Source organism: Erpetoichthys calabaricus, chromosome 11, assembly GCF_900747795.2.
Source record: "Erpetoichthys calabaricus chromosome 11, fErpCal1.3, whole genome shotgun sequence".
NCBI classification, from domain to species: Eukaryota; Metazoa; Chordata; class Cladistia; order Polypteriformes; family Polypteridae; genus Erpetoichthys; species Erpetoichthys calabaricus.
Window position 1 is genome coordinate 164086675 of NC_041404.2, and position 23274 is coordinate 164109948.

General features: G+C 41.4%; 1 protein-coding gene across 1 annotated transcript in view; it reads right to left on the reverse strand.

Moving 5' to 3' along the window:
- The window catches only part of sdk1a (sidekick cell adhesion molecule 1a), a 1749737-nt gene that overhangs the window by 182506 nt on the left and 1543957 nt on the right, over positions 1-23274 (reverse strand). Inside the window, exons 26-27 of the mRNA XM_051933783.1 lie at positions 14027-14142; positions 5623-5812 (exon numbers count right to left, since the gene is read on the reverse strand). Coding sequence (XP_051789743.1) covers positions 5623-5812; positions 14027-14142 — 306 coding nt within the window. The remainder of the gene's footprint in view (positions 1-5622; positions 5813-14026; positions 14143-23274) is intronic.

Below are 23274 nucleotides of genomic sequence, written 5' to 3' on the forward strand. Positions count from 1 at the left end.
TTGCTACCTTCTATAAAAAATTATAGAATACTAGCCAACCCGCGGCATAGCATACACCGCATAATTATTTATTGATGGGTGAACACTTCCTGAACGACACAGTTGTCCAAATGTGGTGGGTTAGAGGATACGACTGTGAGTGAATGAAAAGATGGATCTCTGGAGAGAGCAACGTTCAATTGTCTGTGACTGAAAACTGGTTTTGGCAGATACAGGCATATCTTTTTGAAAGTTTGTCCCTGTGCCCTATTAATTGTCATTGCAAAGGCCAATCTAACAGGAAACTGTCTGCATGTAAAAGTAAAAGGCAAATTTGAATTTGATGGGGTCAGGGAAATCTCGGAAGTGAATGGTGATAGTAGCTGGAAGCATTTGGGACATCGCCACAATTTCTGCCTCGCCACCATAAACTCCGGAAGTATTTATGTAGTCTGCGTATTGTTGAGCAGACTGTATGACTATGTTTCCGTGACTAAGAACAATGCTCGGTCGTGCGTACCCCATGCGCACTGCCTGCTCATGCTTCGAGAGCGAGGATGGACGCAGGAGGAGGGTTAGAGTTGGCAGGCGGGGCTCTGTTGTGCATATCCCATGGTCGGGTGACTTGGTGGATTATATAAAGAAAAGCAGCCGGAACCGAAAAGAACAATGAAAAGTCAACGTGGCTCACTGAGGCGGTGTTTGGTGAGGTGTTGTATGTGGGCACATGAGCAGGCAGTGTGCATACCTCGAGAGCGAGGGTGGACACGGGAGGAGGGTTGGCGGGCGGGGCTCTGTCGTGCATATCCCATGGTCTTAGAGATGGCAGATAGAGGCATGTCTTTTTGAAAGTTTGGACCTGTGCCTTATTAATTGGCATTGCAAAGGCTAATCTAACAGGAAACTGTCAGCATGTAAAAGTAAAAGGCAAATTTGAATCTGATGGGGTCAGGGAAATCCGGGGAATAAGGACAGTTTGTGAGGTAGCAGCTGCGATAGTTTTACACTCCAGTACGATGAATGCTGGTAACAGTCAGGCAGGCGGGCAAGCCAACAAAAACACTATGCTCTTAGTATGGTATGAATCAGGTTTTTGTAGACAAAGGTTTTCCCTGTTCCTGCAGGACCATCTAAGAAGAAGCATGTTTGTCGTGGATGGGAATCGCTGTATGCAGCGAGTAAAACAGTTTGCGAGGGTGGATGCGGTCGTGCGTATCCCATGACGTGGGAGGAGGGTTAGCATTGGCGGGCGGGTCTCTGTCATGCGTATCCCATGATCTTAGAGTTGGTGGGCAGGGCTCTGTGAGTTGGCGGGCGTGGCTCTGTCGTGCGTATCCCATGGTCTCTGTCTTGCGTGCCATGGTCGGCTGCTTAGTGAATTGTTGGTGGGCGGTGGTCTGTGAGTTGCCGGCCATGGCTCTCTGTCTTGCGTGTGTATTGCGTGCCATGGTCGGCTGCTTAGTGAATTATATATATAGATGGGTACAAAAAGGTGGACCCCCAACCACAGCAAGACAAGGGCCAGCAGCTGCATTTATGTAAACCATTCAAGGTGAAGAGAAAAACACTGGAGGGTATAAATCCCAATAATGGCAACTGTTTCTTCTTGGAAAATCAAGTAAAGAAAGAGGTTAGGAGCACGCACTGATACAGCGTATTGCCACACCCACCACATGACAAACCAACTCAGGATCCAGATTAGGACCCGAGTGGAGCCATGCAACGGGTGACATCTCGGCACCACACTAGTTCAGAGAGAGTGGAACCAGTGTGAGGTTTTTTATGGTGGCTGGAGTGCCACTTCTGCCACCAACCCTCAAGTTTTTCCCTGAAGATTGGAGGGCCTACATACAGGGATGGATACAGATTAACGTCATACCCAGGACGGAACAATTGTAGGTTAAGGGCCTTGCTCAAGAGCCCAACAGAGCAGAGTCCCTTTAGGCATTTAAGGGATTCAAACCGGCAACCTTCTGATTGCCAGTGCAGATCCTTAGCATCAGGCCAACCACTCTGCCCATAGGTAAAAAAAGGGTGATATGAATTCATATAATTTACAAAGTGAAAACAGATAAGGTACCATAAGATTTATTTGGGCGCCATACTAAAGCCCTGAACTTTGTAACAACAGAGAAGGTGCTGAATTATTGTGTTTAGCTACTCTTTTGTAGATGCCCATTTTTGGTTCATTCTCAGAAAATTTAATCCTGCATGCCAACATGGGCTACTTGTATGAAAACGTGGTGCTCAGTTGCTGGACTTTTTTCCTGGGTCGGTCAGCCTGTTCTGGTCGCTGTGTTTTATACTGTACTGGGGTTTCAGCATTTCTCTTATTATTATTTATTTGAATACTCTTCTAATCTCGGATGTCATCTTGTGTTGTTTTGTATTAGATTCTTGCCTACGCTACTAAGTGGAGTGTGATAGTGTCGGCTGTGAAAGGCACTATAGATTAATTGATTGATACTGTGGACAAACATAGATGCGGTATCACACACTGAGCAGAGGGTCACAGGTGGCTTAAGGAATGTCATTGCCAAGAATGACTGAAAGAACTCTGGAGGGCTTCACTGAAACTTTAAATCAAATAGATTATGTCAATCCAAATCAATACTCAATTCCAAACTCTGACTGCAATACCAGAAGCCATAAGCAGCAATTTCAGAGGTGGAGGTTGAAAACAGAAAATGGGGAAAAAAAATAAATGCATTCCATTCTAAATGCCAGAGAATAATTGACCTGGCTGTGTCTGGAGCTTCAGACACGGAATGAAGTCCTTTAAAAGACATCAGATAAAAGGCAGCTGCTACCAAATTGCACTGCGAAAACTGTTATTTGATTTGCACCGTCTACAAAATGTGTGTGTGTTTTGCAATTGCCTATAGCATTAAGGAGTCCGTAAAGCAGATAACAGCTAAAGAAAATATCAATCTGCGTAAAGGAAAATATGAAGAGCATGACACACCAAGAACTAACCTCAAGGACAAACTATGATCCGTTAATGCCAGTACTTTCACTTCACAGCAATGCTACATTTGAGCTGAACGACCTGTTCTTCACCCCGCCATTTAGTTATGAGGTTGTGCATTTCAGAGCTGAGGTTGGGTTCAGTTGCGGTTTTTAGTCCAATTTACCCCTAACTAATGGCACCTTTATATGTATTTCTTTTTGAGCATCGTTATCAATTTTCCCTGTTGTCCAACTTTTTTAGGTAGATATGAACACACCAATCGCACTCTAGTGTGGACCAAAACAGTCCAACCAAGACCCTTCAGAAGCGGTGGTCTCAGTGCAGTGCCAAATGAAGTGGAAGGGGAAAAAAGGGACAAAAAACAGAGAATGAGAGGCAGAAGGTGAGAGAAGGAGGCACTATCTATGCTCTATGAGCTGGTGGGGTCACGATCAGCAGCTGCTTATGACTATGTGGAAGTGTTTAAGAAAGTTGTACTTCTTTGTTTAAGAAACATATTTTTTTCAAGATCTTTTCATTAAATTTTATTACATTCTCCATTACAAACATCTAAGGATGTTTTCCGGGTGTGATTACTTGTTGATTACTTGTTTGATTCCATATACAGTATAGGAACTCTAGAGCTCAATTACAAATGAATCACTGGATGTTTTCAAATTACAAATAACACCTTGAAATTAAATTTAAGAAAGAAAAAAAAAAGCTATTTCAATGTGATTTTCTCATTCCAGTGCAGTTTTATATTCAGAAATGAAGTGGCTGCTTAATCAACAAATGACCAACGAAACAGGGCAGCAGTGGGGGGTTTGAAGGAGGATTCATTCTGGAGAAGTTCTAAACTGTGGCTCATGACATAATTTAAATTTGACACCAAAGATGAATTTAAAAAAATTAGGAGACACTAGCATCAGATATAAAGGCACTACATAGAGTTAGGTCATGAGTGAAGACCCACAAGGTTCTGTCCATGAACCTTTGTTTTTTGTAATTTACATTAACGACTCAAATTCTGGTATAAATAGGAAACGTGTGAAATTTCAGGAAAACACTAATCTATCTATCTATCTATCTATCTATCTATCTATCTATCTATCTATCTATCTATCTATCTATCTATCTATCTATCTATCTATCTATCTATCTATCTATCTATCTATCTATCTATCTATCTATCTATCTATCTATAGTATAGTTGAATTTTTAACCTGTCTCGCACTTGTCCCGTGTTGTTGTGTATGTTGCACCCTGATCCTGGGGAACATTATTTCATGCCACTGTATACCTTGTGGCCACCAGAGGCTGCTACTGCCGCCCAAACCCTGACACAAGTTTGCCACACAGCACACGTTTATTCACGTGGGAAGCGCTTTTTTTCCTGCTCCCCAAAACACAGCACAGTTCCCTAGCACCAAAGTACAATAGAACTCAGTCCTTCCTTCCTTCCTTCCTTCCTTCCTTCCTTCCTTCCTTCCTTCCTTCCTTCCTTCCTTCCTTCCTTCCTTCCTTCCTTCTCTCTCTCTCTCTCTGTCCTCCTGTTTCCACTCCTCCAACTCCTGGGAGTGCTCCAGGTGGCTCATCAGCGTTACCTGGAATCACTCCCTGGTGAGGTGGAAGTCTGAAGTAGGGCTCTATAGCTCCCCCTGGTGGCCCCCACAGAACCCAACAGGGCTATCCCAAACTCCAAGTCTCCTGAAGCCCTGAGGGAATCCGTAGAGCCACAGCAAACCATGGGGGCAGCTGTCTAGTGATCTGGGTGGGCAGTGCCCTGTACACATCTGCGTCCCCGGTCCTTCTAGTATGTCAGCCTCCTGGCCAGGCAAGGGCCGCGGCCATTCATCACAACTGCAATACAGTGTATAGATGGTATGACCAGGGCCGGATTTTCCTATAGGCTAACTAGGCTTCAGCCTAGGGCCTCAAGATCAAGAGGGGCCTACATTCAAATTGTTAGCAAAATTTTATTATCTCTCATGTAATTTACAAACTTAAAAATGGAAGGTGAAAGGGCCTCATAAGTGGAATAGCCTAGGGCCTCTTTTCATATAAATCCGGCCCTGGGTATGACGCTTGATGTTGCACTTGACTTAAAGCAGACAAGAGCAAAGTGCTACAAGCAGGTAAAAGGTACATACATACATGAACCGAACTGAACTGAACTAGAGAAGGAAACCTCTGAAAAGGATTTAGAAATTTATGTTGCAACAACATCATTATTTATAGTGAGTTTCCCAACCTGTGGGCAGTTGGCCATAGTGTCACTGCAGATGGAATGTGGCTAAGACAAAACGTCACCCCTCCTCACTGCTTTAGCCATTGTCCTTGATTCACAGTGGCGGTGTGGCAAGCGGGTAGCAGGGTGAGATTTATTGAAGTAAGGGAACACAGTAGTAACACAGACAAATTCGGGTAAGCCACAGGAGTTTGCTTGAATATTGTGATTAATTATAAATAAACTGGCATTTAATGTGTAAATATACAGTAAAGGAGTACCACTGGTTAAGAGAAATGTGGGTAACGGAAGAATGGGGACAGATATGAAGCTGCAGAAGTACTGCATTTCAGCTGACATTACCATAACTTGTATTGTTATGACTGAGTTACTTACCCCCCAATTTGTTAAACAAAGTAGGCAAAAAACTGAAGGCACACAGAAGATGCAAACAAAGACTCACCATCATCTTTGGTCCTTTCAAGAACAGAGGGTGAGCTGGGCACACCATCGCCGATTCGCGTGAAAGCTAGCACTTGAATTTCATACTCCACATATTTACGGAGATTTCTGAGTAGGGCCGACTGGGTGAGGTTTCCTTTCACTATGTGGGTCAGTGGATCCCCTCCAAGACCTTTTTCTTTGTAGAGCACCTGCATAATAAACACATACAAAAGAAGAGATCAGCCTTTAGCTCCATTATGGATTTACAGTGCCCTGAAAAAGTAGTCATGTTTCCTTTACACAATTGTCACAACCAGGGATTTTGATCAGTTTGACTGGCATTATTTAATTGTAAATAAAATGCTCTTTTTCATACTGCTGTCCAAAAAAGAAAGAAAATTAATTTTAAAAACGATGTTCTAAAAACCAAAATGTCAACAATTTGTAAGTATACACCCTTCCTCTCATTCAGTACTTGGTTGAACCACCTCTAGCAGCTTTTATAGCAAATACTCTTTTTGGATAATTTTCTATCAATTTGTAAAGCAAGATTTGTCCATTCCTGCTTGTGTAAATTTGTTCAATTCATGCCAGTTTAGTTGGTGAGCAGCAGTGGACAGTAACTTTTAGGTCTTGCTATAGATGTTGAATGGGGTTAAGACGAGAACTGCCACTAGTCCACTCAAGAACATCCATTTTCTTTGTTGTAAGTCACTTTGGGTCATTGTCCTGTTGAAACAGAAATTTTCTCCCCAGGTTAAGTGTTCTGGCAGAGGGGAGCAGGTTTTCCTCCAGAAGGTGTCAGTATTGTGTCACCTTTGTCTTTCCATCATTTCTAACAGATTGTCAGTCCCACCTGCTGAAAAGCCTCTCCATAACATGATGCTTCCACCGCCACATTTTCACTGTGAGAATGGGGATACCTGACTCATGTACAGTGCTAAGCCCTATTTACACTTACCATGTAAAGCTTGTGCACAGACCAGGGGTAGGCAACGTCGGTCCTGGAGTGCCACAGTATGTGAAGGTTTTTGTTCCAACCCAGTTCCTTAACGAGAACTAAATTATTGCTGATGAAGCACATATTTCTTAAGTGACATTTTGATGCTTCATTTTAGTGGTCTCGCTTGTTAAGGTTCTCCAACCTTAATTGCTTATTTCAATCTTAAACTCCTGCATTCAGTGTTTTAATCGCTCCTTATTAGCAATAAGATGTAAAACAGGGGTAGGCAATGTCGGTCCTGGTGAGCCGCAGTGGCTACAGGTTTTCATTCAACCCAATTGCTTAATTAGAAACCAATCATTGCCAATCTCAGACCTTATTTAATTTTATGGCTTGTTAGTCTGTGCAATGTAAGGCTTTTATATCGTAGATTTTTTTCCTTTCCAAGGATATCATCCAAATGATTTGAAGCCTAAAACAGATCATTTTCAGTCTGTCACATTTTTCTATTAAGTGTTTTATTAAATCAAACCGTGCATGATGAACACACACAGATGTAATTGGAAAAAAGCTAGCTGGAGAACTGCTGGCTGCTTTGTCTTTTACATCTTATTGCTAATAAGGAGCAATTAAAACACTGAATGCAACAGTTTAAGATTGAAATAAACAATTAAGGTTGGAGAACCTTAACAAGCGAGACCACTAAAATGAAGCATTAAAATGTCACTTAAGCAATATGTGCTTCATCAGCAATAATTGAGTTCTCGTTAAGGAACTGGGTTGGAACAAAAACCTTCACATACTGTGGCACTCCAGGACCGACATTGCCTACCCCTGGCACATGCGCTGTTGATGACCAAATGCTGTTACACTTGTGGCAGCCCATTTGACTGGTGCATTCATATTGTCATAGTCAGTAGGTGGCAGGGTTTTGTCAATTTCGCAAGTTTAACAATTTCATGGCAAAGAAAGTGAATTGTTTACATAATTATTCAGCAGAAAATACCTTCTTACAATGAGACTGCTGATGGAAGAAGAGTTCTGGCTGTTGTTACTGGTTTTAAGAGGAAAACAGGAGACAGAGGTACTATGACCTTGGATTTTGTAGCACTGAAGAGATTCAAAAACACCTCTACACTTGTGGGGGATATACAATTACCGGTATCCGTCAATAAGGGCGCGCACATAAAGGCGACCTTCAAAAGGGCGACCTCAATTGAGCGCGGCGAATAAAAGCGCACATAAATAAAAGCGATCTTCAGAAGGGCGACCTCAATTCAGCGCCGAATAAATGCGCGCACAAATAAAGGAGTGCTTCAAAAGGGTGACGTCAATTGGGTTCAGCGAATAAAGGCAAACGCAACAAAATTACAGAAAATTTATTACATAAAGACAATGACTGAATGTATAAAAAGGTGAAAGCAAGTTACACTTGAAGCTGTAGATTATGTGCAATGCCACGTAGATATTCGAGATGCGGTCTATTAGCATAATCAAGGTGTGACACCCCGTGTAGTGGGAATCAAATCACCAGTCTACACTCTGGATGTCTAGTAAATGGGACCGAGCGTGACCAGGATGACAATGGATGACAGGGAGACACGGACACAAAAAGGGTTGGGTTTTTAAAAATAAAGTGGTTTTATTTACAGGTGCACTTAACAAAAATAATGTCCTGCAGAATTTATATATTAAAACACAGTTCAATACCGCAAAAGACACACAAAAACAGTAAATAAATGATGTTCAAAAATAGTGACTATATACAAAAATAAACAGTGCACTAAAACCCATAACCCAAATAAATACCTCCACCAAAAAGTATTCCAGAGATATTTTTACAAAAACAAATATTTACAAAAACAATGTACAAGCCGTCATGTCTGGTAAATCCGAACTGTCCTACCGAGTACCTTTCTCTTAGAGGGTCTAATCAAAAAAAGCACCATGCTCTGGGGCAATGCGTTCCTTTTATAATCGGTGCCTTTGTACCGACCAATTAAACTGTCCATTGTCATCCCTCTACAACTGCGCGATGACGAGAACTCGTCGGCGAGAAGTGGCGTCTCTTGCCCTGCAAAAATGCTATATTAAATCAAGCAGCCGGCGCGCGCGCGCGTAGCTGTGCCGGCTTTTGAAACGCAACTGCGCTTTTGCCTTAAGTTACAGTAAGCACTTTTAACTTTTTACGTCCTTCCCCTGAGCTACTGCCCAGACAACTTCACACATGGGATCCCTTTTCTAAACCGCGGTAAACTAATGATTAATAAAGTATCTATCTATCTATCTATCTATCTATCTATCTATCTATCTATCTATCTATCTATCTATCTATCTATCTATCTATCTATCTATCTATCTATCTATCTATCTATCTATCTATCTATCTATCTATCTATCTATCTATCTATCTATCTATTATGACGTTTCACCCTTTCTTTTACACTTTTAGAGTTATGGGGTCGCAGGAGGCACACGCAAGAGTGGAAAACCGTTAATGCCATCCCGGCCGGTTAATGGCAAGGCTGTCTCTCCATACTGCACGAGACCTACCGCGACACTCTCCAAAAGGCGCTAATAAGGTCAGTGAAGATGTCCATCTGCATTCTATACAAAAGGAAAAGGCAAGTTTCCTTTCTTTATACTTTGATTTTTTCCCCAAACAAATGCCTCTCAACACTGCAGAGGACACTTGACAAATTTTATTTACTTATAGGTAATGCCAGTAAGGCACATTACCACACAAAGACAATTAATTTAATTCGATCCGAAGGTCATCCTTTTGAAGCGCTCCTTTATTTATTCGGCGCTCAATTGAGGTCGCCCTTTTGAAGATCGCTTTTATTTATGTGCGCTTTTATTCTCCGCGCCCAATTGAGGTCGCCCTTTTGAAGGTCGCCTTTTTGTGCGCACCCTTATTGAATAGAACCACAATTACCATTACCATGGAGTGTATCCCGATGTCCTGGCTAAATTGTCCACTACGCCCTGGTCATTCTGACCCCCTAATCATGCCGTGTCTCTAATTAGCTAAATATCTCACATCACTTCACCACCTATCAGCAAAAAGTGTGGTGAGAGTACTGAAGCAGAATGGCTGCTGTCACATCATCCAGGTAGATGCTGAACATTAGTGGTGGTTGAAGTTGCTCCCCACTCACTGTACAAAGCATATTGAGTACTTGGAAAAGTGATATACAGTAATCCCTCCTCCATCGCGGGGGTTGCGTTCCAGAGCCACCCGCGAAATAGGAAAATCTGCGAAGTAGAAACCATATGTTTATATGGTTATTTTTATATTGTCATGCTTGGGTCACAGATTTGCGCAGAAACACAGGAGGTTGTAGAGAGACAGGAACGTTATTCAAACACTGCACACAAACATTTGTCTCTTTTTCAAAAGTTTAAACTGTGCTCCATGACAAGACAGAGATGACAGTTCAGTCTCACAATTAAAAGATGGCAAACATATCTTCCTCTTCAAAGGAGCAAATAAATCAATAGGGCTGTTTGGCTTTTAAGTATGCGAAGCACCGCGGCACAAAGCTGTTGAAGGCGGCAGCTCACACCCCCTCCGTCAGGAGCAGAGAGAGAGAGAGAGAGAGAGAGATAAAAAAAATCAATACGTGCCCTTCGAGCTTTTAAGTATACGAAGCACCGTGCAGCATGTCGCTTCACGAAGCAGCTGCACAGAAGGTAGCCAACGTGAAGATAATCTTTCAGCATTTTTAGACGAGCGTCCGTATCGTCTAGGTGTGCGAACAGCCCCCCTGCTCACACCCCCTACGTCAGGATCAGAGAAAGTCAGCGCAAGAGAGACAGAGAAAGGTAAGTTGGGTAGCTTCTCAGCCATCTTCCAATAGCGTCCCTTGTATGAAATCAACTGGGCAAACCAACTGAGGAAGCATGTACCAGAAATTAAAAGACCCATTGTCCGCAGAAATCCGCGAACCAGCAAAAAATCCGCGATATATATTTAAATATGCTTACATATAAAATCCGCAATAGAGTGAAGCCGTGAAAGGCGAAGCGCGATATAGCGAGGGATCACTGTATAACTGTAATGATTTATTATTGCTATTATTAAACCCCTGCGGTGGGTTGGCGTCCTACCCGGGATTGGTTCCTGCCTTGTGCCCTGTGCTGGCTGGGATTGGCTCCAGCAGACCCCCGTGACCCTGTGCTCGGATTCAGCGGGTTGGAAAATGGATGGATGGATGGATGGATTATTATTATTGAACCCAAATGAAGGCTTTTTTTAAATTAAAGGTTTAGTTCATAAAAGGGATAGATAGATAGATAGATAGATAGATAGATAGATAGATAGATAGATAGATAGATAGATAGATAGATAGATAGATAGATAGATAGTGCCATTTCATGCATAAGTTTCACTTTCTGTGTCAACATCTGATGACCAATTCACATCACTATCATTATCACTCGGTTCTAGCAATGGTTCAGTTTCAGTTCATTCTAAAACTGCCTTTATACCTTCTTGTTTGTCTTTGTGTTTTTGTTGGAGGGTTCATCCCATTCATGAACATTAACGAGTTACCATAAAGCAGCAGACAGCACAGAAGTATTCATGCTTTTTTTGCAGCATGATGTTATTTTGCCCACAAGATGGCACCAGAATACTTTTCCAAGAATTGTTCGGGGTTAACAAAGTAAAAGGTATCATCAAACGTCAGCCTGAGCCTGACTCGTGGTTAACCATTCTAGCATAAAATTCCTAGCCTGAGTAACACACGGGATTAACACAGAGGAGGTTAAACATCCAGTATGCTTAGATTATCAGGTGTCTTTCTGTCTTAGTCTCTGGCCTGGCTTGGCCTGTGTTTCCAGCCTGTTGTCTGCACAGGGCAGCAGACATGTCCTCTCCTTAGGATGGAAAATAGCAGAGAGAGCATGGTCCTGCCTGAAGTAGAGATGTTTTGCCTTTCTCTTATCTCTTTCTTTTGCCTTTCACTTAATTTAAGTGCAGTCTTGTTATACTTGACATACTCCTTGGTCAGGCAGACTCAGCTCCTATTTTATTCCAGTTATGGATGGTTTATGTCCTGTCACTCTTTTTCTCCAGTTTCAAAGGATACACAAATGTAGCTTCGGGCAAACAAGAAAAAAAGGATACATAGATAATTAAATCATAATCTGCCTCTTCAAACCTGTTTGTTAACACTTTGAGTCATACATTTTACACCACCTTGCCATTCTAGGCTATGCTGACCTGTTATTGTCTTTCCTTGCAGCCCACCTGTATTCCCCCAGGCTAGCTGACAAATCATTTTCTGAGATTTCATCTCTACCAGTTTTAACATGTAGTAAGTAAAACAATTGGCTTCTAAAGTACATGTTTTATCATATTATTATTGCATCACCCTCATGACACGTCACCTGATAGATAGACCGGAAGTACAATCTGTGGAGGAACTGGAGGACAGATTAGGCAGGTTTTGTGGTTCAGTAAGGAGAAGAGAAAAGTCGTTAGTACACTTTGCCAACCCCTTATTTTGTCCAGTATGTTTGATTAAGCCCCTTGACTGCCTCCTATGCACATATGTGTCTAGATAGATAGATAGATAGATAGATAGATAGATAGATAGATAGATAGATAGATAGATAGATAGATAGATAGATAGATAGATAGATAGATAGATAGATAGATAGATAGATAGATAGATAGATAGATAGATACCATCTGAATCTAAAATCAGTGAAAGCTGCCTCACACACTGTGTTCCAAGCCCACCTCCTATTCTTCATACTATAGGCACAATGTTGTTGCTAAAAGAGAAATGGCAGCAGATCAGTAGAGCTTTAAGTTGGCATATTTGTACCTGCAATTCTAAACCTGCAAAAGCTACCCATATCTAAAACAGCAAGGTAAAGTAATGAATAAATGCATTGCAAGAGATGACTGTCCTTTCTAATATTTAGTGTCCAGCATATTCTTTCTTGAGGCAGATGTTCTCCACTGACTAAAGGACCCTTTAAACACTTTCTTATTTTGTCTTGGAGAAGACAGTCTGCTCAGCTAATAGGCAGAGTGACGCAGCAGCTAACAACTAGGGCTAGAGTCTGGAAGGCTGTAATTTATAAATTGTTCTTTTGACTCTCCAAGTAAACCATAATGAGGTACTCAACATGTAGAGATTGTCCACAGGAACTTCGACAATATAATTTTTTTCCACATATAGGTGAAGACAATACATAAAATTGTGCTTGATTCAATTAATGACATATCATTTTAGGCTAATGCTTCTTTATCTGTTTGCTGTCTCGCTCTGGTCAGTAACACACTAAAGTAAATTTATTATAAGAGACATAGCCCATAATGCCCCAAATTCTTCTACTGCAACTGACTCAAACAGGCTATTAAAAAGCACAAGTCTACCCACTTGATGCAACAAAGGATTCAATATCATTGTGCTGCATCAGCAATACTTTTTTTTTCCATGAATCAAAGATGCAATTGTCCACTTTTCATTACAGCAGAGAATGATTTTATTGTCACTTTCTTGCTGACTCTACCGGAATGAGCAGTAATGCTTTAATGCCAGAATAGGAAATGTGCCATTAATGTATTTCCACACCATTTTAGAAGCTACAGGTTGCTTTATTTAAAAGAAACTTATTTCTGGCTTTCTAAACTTTGTATCAGTTGTATTTTGAGTTGGTAGTGTGGGCCTGTGATGTTGGCAAACTACAGGAAAAGATGTCACAAAGTAAACTGCTTGCTATACTTGCTTCCTTCTTCCATCTTCAAACAGGTGATTTGGACAATAACGACATTGCACTCAAGTCTGTAGGTAAATGTGTGTGTGTGGGCCTCCATCATCCAAAGAGGGACCCCCACCAGCAGGCAGGTCAAGTAAGCCTTGGTGTTTCCAAATGAAAACCCAGGGAGAGAGAGAAGAGAGAGAGAGAGAGAGAGAGAGAGAGAGAGAAAGAGAGAGAGAGAGAGAGAGAGAGAGAGAGAGAAGCTCTCAGAAGGGGTGGAACTTTCCTATAAAGAGGGTGTGAGCGAGTGAGTGAGTGAGCGAGCGAGTGAGAGAGAGAGAGGGATGATCGAGCTCTTAAATAGCAGGACTTCAGAAACCCGCTCCTCTGCACAAATCCATTATCCTGAGGGAAAGGTTTCTGGCAATCTCAGGAAGGATCCTGCCTTGGATCAGCTCATGGTAGTTCATTAATTGCCGGGCACAGTAATATGCTCTCATCCATACACATACACCAATCCATCTTTTGGATGTGAGAACAAACTGGAGAACCTGGAGTAAATCTACACAAACATGGGAAGAATTTCTACATAGACAACTGGATTGGGATTAGAATCCAGGTTTCAGAAGCCATGAAGCAGCAGTGCTGTTGTCTGCACTGTTGTACTGCCTACATGTATTTCTGATATTTAAAGTGCTAAAACATGGATGGACTACAGGACAGGTTGCAGTGATTTACAGAGTCACTTGAGGTTTACCTTATATCCCAGGATGTTTCCATTCTGTTCTTGTTCAGGAACTGGTCCCCATGTAATTAATATTCGGGTTGAGCTCACCGCTTCAGCAGTCACATTTTCTGGTGCCCCAGATGGAACTACAGAGTGAAAAGAGAAAGTATTTAGAAAAAAATTCCACAAAGAGGTTAATGCGCTTCTAGTTACAATCAGGACACCACACAGCATGAAAGATCCAAGTGATGTAGGTTGATGAACTTGCACATGAAACACCTAAATGCAGACAATCCCCAGAGCTCATTCTCTTGGAGACATTTCAGGAATGGCATACAAGCCAGCTGTAGCTTTTCAGCACCACATGGTTCGGCTTTCATTAGACATCTGCCAGCCATACTTCTAAGCGAAAGGATCCTGGTGTGCCTGCATGTGATTATTTTTATGGCCGGGGCTTAGAGTGTAAAATGATAATTGCACGTGAAATGAAGTTTCTCGGCATCTCCTCAATCAAATCGTCTCCTTTTGTGATTATTACTGATGAAGCTAATGGAATAAAATGAGATTATTAAAATCAGATAAAAATCCTCTTCTTTGGAGAGGCCTGCTCTTGTTCTTAAAATATTACACACTTAGGTGGCATGGGATGAACAGGCATATTTCCATAAAAGTGAAGTCCAGATGTTCATAAGCTCCAATTTGGCACTGTACAAAACACTCTACCCAGCATGCTTCAGGGTGACTTCAATCTGTCTTGCAAGGATTTATGTTTTCTTTGCATACATTTTGTTTCTGAAACAAACATGAATACAGGAGAGTGGTGGGCATGGCGTCATCCAATGCCAGCCCTCAAAACCCAATAAAACCTTTGAGTCAAGTTGTCAGATAAAGAATATATTAATTTAAACAGCAACAGTGAGGTTAAAATATAAATAATAAAATATATAAGCCTAGAGGTGAGCTGGCTATTTGCAAAGCATTTGTACCTTTTCCTAGTGTCCTGAGACCACCAGACTGCATCATACTGTGGAGGTACCTGCATTTTCTGCATTTTCTCCATCCATCCTGATATCAGCTTTAAAGAGTAGAAATTATGACTGCTCCATATGTCAGTCCATAGCAGTCTGGAATGCCTAACGACCTGACCTTAAGAAGGGGGATTAGCCAGTACATTGCACCGAGGCCTTGGGGGGGCCAAAACTGGCCCGAGTTTGTAAAATAGTAAGATTTTATCACTCATTTGGTAATTATTGGTAGTTATTTTTTAAATAAACTATTAACAAAATATAAAAGGGGATAGATGTCACATGAGGTGTGTTGTTACACTGAGTTCTCAAGGTTGTCCAGTAGGGGCAGCAAGTCCCAGTTAGAAGACCGCATGACTCTCAACTCTCCAGCAAGGCAGACAAAGTTAATTTTTTCTAGGAGACACAAAGCAAAATGCCCCAAATTCTTCTACAGCAACCGACTCAAACAGGCAATTAAAAAGTACAGGTCTGCCCACTTGATGCAAGAGACCTTTACCTTTCTTTATTTTCAGAAATTGTATGAAGGACAACGTATTTCAATACGTATCTAATTATTGTTTGACCGGTAATAAAGGAAAAAAAGAAATATTTAAAGGGCCTGAGTCTTAAATAGTCAATTAAAATGAAGGCAAAAGAGTTAGCAGCAAATACTGGTCACTGATAATGAAAACTGGACCAGAGCTGAAGACCCCTGACATTAGATTGTGTTTTCACGGATTTTTTCATTATATGACTACATAAATTTGGGATTTTTGGAAGCAATAAGGTGACAGTTGGGGCACGTTGATACAAAGTGATAGCGTTCTTCCCTCTGACCCCTCTTTTCCCTCTTTATCATGTAGGAGGGAGTATAGGGGCATAAGTCCACAAATGCAGACAATCAATAAAGCACCATATCCCTCCCCTCTCCCACCTTCTATACCTAAGCTGAGCTTTTTCTTAAAACTGTAGTGAATCAAAACACAATGGCTAAGGGAGCAGGAAAGGAGCCATGAAAACATTTCTGCACCACCTAACGAGAAGCTAAGCAAAATGACAACTTTTATTGGCTAACTAGAAAGATTAAAATATGCAAGCTTTCAAGGCAACTCAGGCCCCTTCTTTAGATTGGCCCAAATTTGAGCAATCCGTTTTTGGCCCCCATGGGTGCCCAGAAATCCACAGGGCATCACCACTAATTTGATTGGGCTATTTCCATATTTAGGTCCCCTCGTATTAAAATCTGTTGGGAGATTGAGTTTTGAGTTGATGTATCCCTTTCTTGTCTATCTCTTTCCTCTCCTTATTTTCTTAACCTTAGGGTTTTGGATACTAATTTTAACATTAGGGTTAGGTTTCGGGGTGTTGTTTTTAAGATTAAGGCCTGAGTTGCCTTGAAAGCTTGCATATTGTAATCGTACTAGTTAGCCAATAAAAGGTGTCATTTTGCTTAACTTCTTACTACATCCATAATGGCTAACACGGTACAACACCCTAGTACTGCACCATGTCATAAAATTCGTGCTGACAACACCCAGCCTTAGGAATGCAGTCAGTGACCACGAGGCCATGGGCTTCAAAAGATGGTGGTCTTCCCTCCCCAAATCCCTGCCTTCAGCCAGAACCAGCCAACAGACAAATAAAGTAAAACCCAGTAATAACATGCTCTGCATTGGGAAATAATATGATCATCATTTGCCTACCTTCCTAGAAACCATAGCCACTTGTTTGATCATAAAGAAACTGTCCTACCAACCTAAAGCCAAAGAAATAATGTAGCAATGGCTGAGGCGCCATATACGAGTGGCAGTCAAAAAGTTCTCGGAATTGTGATATAGCGGGAGAGTGAGAGATCAGATTGTACACACATTGTTGTGCAGGGCAGCACCGCACTTTGCCGCTAGCGTATCTGAAGCTGATTCCCCAATTTGCACATGAATTGAAGTTAGCATGTTGTTCGCCAAATGACTATGGTAATTAAAACAATACTAATCCAGACCTGTTATAACTGGTCTACAGACGTGCTGCACTCCACTCCACAACAATGTGTGCGTAATCTGATCTTTCACTCTCCCGCTAGATCACAATCTGGGAACTTTCTGACTGCCCCTTGTACAGTACTGCAGTTGTTGGGCTGGGCTCTAAACAGCCATGAGGTGTACTTGACCAACCCTGAAGAGCAACAAACAACGTTACAACCGTCAAAATGATCTCTGCTTCAACTCAACCAACCAGCATAGGCCAAAACACAACTAGAGAAGACATTCAAAATAATAATTACCTTAACCTATTTTGCTGAGATCTTTACCTGCGGGCCCTTACAACATCTGAGATGCAGTTGGTTACATTTCTTTTCATTTTCCAATTGGAGCACCAGCAGGTGAAATGACTTGCTCATGGTTGCAAATGGCCATAGTGTGTCAGCAGTGGGATTTGAACCCACAATCTCACATTCTGAAATCCTAAGCATTAACCACTACACCCCACTGCATCCCTATTAGGAGAGGAACCAGTCATTCGACCTTCTGTTTTGCTTTTCTCATCATACATTTATTAAAAATCATAAAAGTTCAAGTTAGTCAATTTAATCTCTATGGCTGTAAAGGGAGCTACTTCAGATTAGGGTTACCATATTTCTCGAGCCAAAAAAAGAGGACATAAGACAGTAAAATTCTGCAGTGTGGTTTCTCCATAAAAGAGCAGGGTGGTGAGTGCTTGTAATTACTCCCATAATGTGTGCAGCACACCGTTGCGGGTTCATCCGATGCTTATTGAAAATAATATGATAGGTAATACTTTAAAACAAAGGAGTAAACTTGTGGGGAATGATGGGCCGCAGTGTGACAAACATGGCCAAACTGTTAGTTTTGTCCAATATGCCTGCATGCTCAGATAGGCACCTATAAAGAGGACATTTCTGGGGAAACCCGGGCGTATGGTAACCCTACTTCAAATGCGTTTGTGTTATCCATGTTCACAGCTCACTTTTACCTGCTCAGGGGGCCCTAAATCCTTACTACCACACCTGGGTTCAGCTTCCGAGGGTCAGTTAGTTTAATTTTGTTGATGCCCCCCTCTGACCTGTGCCCAACATGCCCATTTGGAGATTCGTGTATGTGTGCACTGCAGAGATATCATTATTATTGAAAACAAAACTATGAAAACACTAATTCGGTAAATAAAAGCAACAGTAACTTGACAGACACGAAAAACGAACTGTAATAAATAGCACCAACATAAGGAAATTGAAATACAATTAACAAAATCAATATCAGTTTATGTTTTATTAAGATTCAGCATGAATCATTAGTTTATAAGTTAATTTATTTGGCGTTAGATGGCATCAGTGTGGGTGTTCAATTCTCACCGCAGGCAGAATCCTAGACTGGAAAAGCAGTTTTTTTTATTTGCCCTAATTACAATAGAAACAAAAGTGAGTCTTTGTGATTAAAAATAGAAAAAAAGCTAATTAAGAAGGAAACTAAAAATAACCTTGGCGCAGTGACCCCCCAGGCATCTTTAAGCACAAGCAGTTTGTTCCTGACAATGTCGTAAAACTAAACCCTTACCTGTGCCCCTTATTATGGCGTCCATTCACTAACCCCCCACCCTCCCCGGCCTTAACCAATGAGTGCTCCTCTAGCAATCTCTCAGCACATTTAGGGACTCCCCTCCTCCAGGGTGACTATGTCAACGTCAGTCATTTTGGTGGGCCGCAGTGGCTACAGGTTTTCATTCTGGACACTTTCCTAATTAGTAACAAATGGCTGCTGTTAATGGAACATGCTTCGCTTGCCTTTATATTAATTGATTTGCTTTTTAACATTTAGAATCATTAATCATTTCTTTTTTTTTCCCTTAACCAGCAGCTAAATAATAATGAGATGCAAATTAAAGCCAATAGATGCCAGCTAACTTGATCCTATTTACACCCCTGTGTCCATCACACAATATCTATTGCAAGAAAATTTCTGAAAAGAAAGAACTGATAAATATTGGTAGGCTCTGGTCCACAAAAGATTTTAATGGTGCCCTCAGAAAATGAAAATAAACCATTTGGGAAATGTTTAGTGTGGCAGAATAACATCGGCAAAAAGTCATGGAATTAAACAAAAGCAATAGTTTAGGTTTAATTAAGAAGTTGGTTTATTGGTGGCTTGCATTGCATCTCATCAGACTCTATTGGCCAGGTACACTAATGTGTGCTAGGAATTTGTCTTGATAGTAATGCTGCAACATACAAGGATAACGCACAGAACACAATGTTGCCTGGCTGCTGTTTGAGGAGAAAAAGGGGGGCATTCAGGAGTTGTAAATCATAAATAAGCAAGTTAATAAAGCAAAACAAGCATGTTCCATTAGTAGCAGTAGTTGGTTACTAATTAAGAAAGTGGCTGGAATGAAAACCTCCAGTCACTTCAGCCCTCCATGATCTGAGTATGACGATGCTGCTCCAGGGCCACTCCACGTTCAACATGAGGTGTGATCCTTAGCAACTGATCTGAATCAGACAAGTTACGTCAGGATTCAGATCCATGGACCAGTAATTCTCCATTGCCTGTAGGGTTTGTCCTGCTCCTCACCACCCTGGTGTGGCCTTGGTGCTTGTCAGACCCTCACAATAAATAGCTTATTACTTCCAGGTTGGCTCCAGCAGCCTGACACAACTTGCACCCAGAACTGTAGACAACATGATCAGGATGAGCTGTGCAATGAGAACACGTACAGTCAAGAGTAGGTACAAAATGTTCCAAAAAGAGCAGTACGGTCTTCTAATAAATACACAAACCATGTAAATAAATAATTCCATTGCTCTGTGATGTAGTTAAAATCCAATAAACAGAAGTACAGTAATCCCTCACTTATTGCGGGAGATAGGTTCCAAGGCCGACCGCGATAACTGAATTTCCGCGAAGTAGGGACACTATATTTATTTAATTATTTAACGTGTATTTGGACGTTTTTAAACCCTCCCTGTATTGTTTACAACCCACCCTTTACTCTATTAAAAACAGGGACAACTGCTAAGCAATATGAAATCGGTAGATAAGTTTACACTTACTGTATAGCGAAGTACACGTAGCAACTTGTAGGCGTTCATGACGTCGTCGACCTTGTTGCAAAGATTCCTAAAGCAGATTCCATCCAGACTACTGCCTTATGAGGTCCACTTGCAACTCGTTTTGCACCCTGGTTAAAGGACACTGCGGCCGTAGATCTTACATGCTTTTCCTCCTTTTTAAATAAAAAGAATCGATATCCTGCAGCGGTGTAGCTGTTCCCTTCCTTCAACATATCCAAAACTTTTACCTTTTCTGCAATCATTTGCATCTTCTGTTGGTGCTTGGACACGGCCCCTGAAGCATTAGCACGTTAATGATGAATGAGTGAGATGAGACTTCCTGGTTAATGCAACACTCCGTCGCTGAGCCAATCAGCAGCACATAGGAACTTAACTGCGTGCTCTGATTGGGTAGCTTCTCAGCCATCCGCCAATAGCATCTCTTGTATGAAATCAACTGGGCAAACCAACTGAGAAAGCAAATAAAAAGACCCATTGTCCGCAGAAACCCGTGAAGCAACAAAAAATCCGCGTTATGAATTTAGATATGCTTACATATAAAATCCGCGAAGTCGTGAATCCGCGAAAAGTGAACCGCAAAGTAGCGAGGGATTACTGTAATAAAAACCCAAGGATAAAATCCATCAGAATTGAACTGTCTCCTTCATAGTGCCTCTCTTTCACTTTCACTACCATCTGTCCCGCTCATCCTGGGTATACACAGTGGGACAGAGACCCTTTCTAACTCCACGTCCTGGCCAGCCTTCCATTGGCTTCCACTGAGATGATCTGAGCCTGACTCCATCTACCCATTGCCATTGTTTGGGGTCAGCATGTTCCCTAGTTGTGCATGATCGCTCCGTCAGTCTAGCCTTGGAGTGCCTCTTAATCCGCTCCTTCATGGGGTTTCCCCAATTTTTTCTTCACTTTACATTCAGCACCTGCACTGCCTGTCTTCTCCTTTTCCTCATCGGCCTTTCTCGATTAACTTAACTTCCTTTTTCAGTCTCTCTCTTGTCCTGCTTAGGTTCTGTTTTATACCTCCGTGGCTGTGGCGTCCTAATGATGTTCAGCGGAGAGTCAATGAGGGAATTGGAACCAACTGCGTTCTTACATGCAAGCGTGGCCCCAATCTTCCCATTAAAAATCTCAGGGCCACACGAACACACACACATAACCACAGAGCCTGAGCCTCATCGTTTTTATTTAAAACTGTGCAGATTACTGCCGACCCCTAACAGGTCTCATCACAGTGGCAGTGTTCTGCACTCAATGGGAACAGCTTTCAGAGTTTTTATGAAGATATATGCCACCCAGAATGATATTTTTAATATGTTACTTACCTCTTGTAGTTTGTAGTGATGGTTGAGAAAAAAAAAATTAATCTCATGTTTTCACGCAGAATGGACAAAAAAAAAGTTTATGACATAATAGAAGCAAATAGGGACTGATGCTACACATTGACAAACATTTGAAAACATTCAGGGAACAAAGAACAAAAAAAATGTTGTTTAATCCCTATGTCAAGTAATCTAGCTGTATGCAGAAAAAATGCAAAAAACATGCTTTTTCTGCTAAAATATTGTTAAATAGTTACTTCTGGAATAATCAGCACACATCATAAACATAAGACTGAAGCCTGATTGCATCGACTTTTGTGAAGTGAAGACCGGCCTCTTCCCCTCATTCGTTGGTCAAGAGTCCTGCATACGACTGAATCACTGACACACGGATTATGTGACACGGGTAACGTGAGCTTTTATTTTTTTCTTTATTCCATGGATATCTTTCACATCATTTGCTGGTTATTGAGTCAATCTGTTGGGTTACAATTTGGACCTTGTTTGCTGTGGATTACCTTTTAGGAAAATAATGCTTGCCTAATTTTTTGAGCAGTTTGTTATTTTTCTTATTTGGTAATAAATACTTTTTTAGAAACATTTTGATGGGACTTGTTTCTGTTCAAGCTGGAGTTTCACGGTATTCCCTCTGGTGAGACATATTTCAAAATATCTGAGACAGTCTTTTGCATTTTGAAGTTTAAAAGTCTGTTCTCCATGATGGACAAGAAACTAATTCAACATACTAAGGTAGAGAGTCCCCTGGTAGAAAGCATATTGGAGGCAAGGTGAACTGCTTCTCATCAGGTTGTATTATTTTACCAACACTCATTGTACCCTGCTATATTGGGCACTGTCATGTTTCAGTCAGCATTTTCCCCTATTTGGGGTTCAAAGTTGCATCGTGGGTCTGTTTTGACTAACCTTATTTTAGTTATTTGTATTAATGTTTATTTTAAGTATTATGCACATTTTTCTGTTTGTATGTTGGAAAAGGAGAAGGGCCCTGGTCATGCCCATCATCACCCGGGACAGCCCTCCACCCTATTTAAGGGAGGGCCTCCCATGGTTCCCGGAGCTTCATTGAACATGCTGGAGCGGTGAGTTCTTGTGAGTATCTGTGTTTTTGCTATTGCCTATTTCGAACCTGTGGTTTGTTTCTTGAATACGCATTTTTTTGGATTCTGTATTGGAACTGTGTTACTGAGTTTTTGAACCTCTGCTCTGCCTTGACTTTGATTTTTAGATACTGCATTGGGACTCTATTTTCTGTGTTTAACCTTGCCTTTCAGGCAATTAGTGCTCTTTGGAGCTTTGTGCCTGCACAGGATTTGTAAAAATAAACCTTTTTATTTTTATCAAGCGTTGTCTTGGCCCTTTGGGATTCCAGATGGGTCATTTTGACAGCATTTTCCCCCTCTACTGGGCAATTCGGGAAGTGTTTTTGGCAGCTGTGCTCTCAGGGCTCATGCAGTTCACGACAGGCATATTATCTATGATACATAAAGAAATGTATAACTTTCTCTCCCTCCTGTTCTGGTACTCTGTCTAGCTGCCTGGGGTTATAGAAGTAAAAAAGGGGGGCATTTTAATCAACAATAGCAGTTAAACCCATGCCAATGTGCTAAGAGTATTGGATTTGGGGCATTCTGTTAGGGTCTACAAAATGAAGACTATAAGAGGGTCACCTCATCATCCTACCATGACAAAACAAGCTGTAAGGCACCAGAACTAACCACTTTGCTCCAGACATGTGGGTGTTTATGGGCAATGAAAAAAAAGACACTCAAATCAAATTAAAACTAGAATTCTGAAAACACTGACTCGCACTTAGGTTAACTTATTAAAAATTCTAGATGCTCAATATAT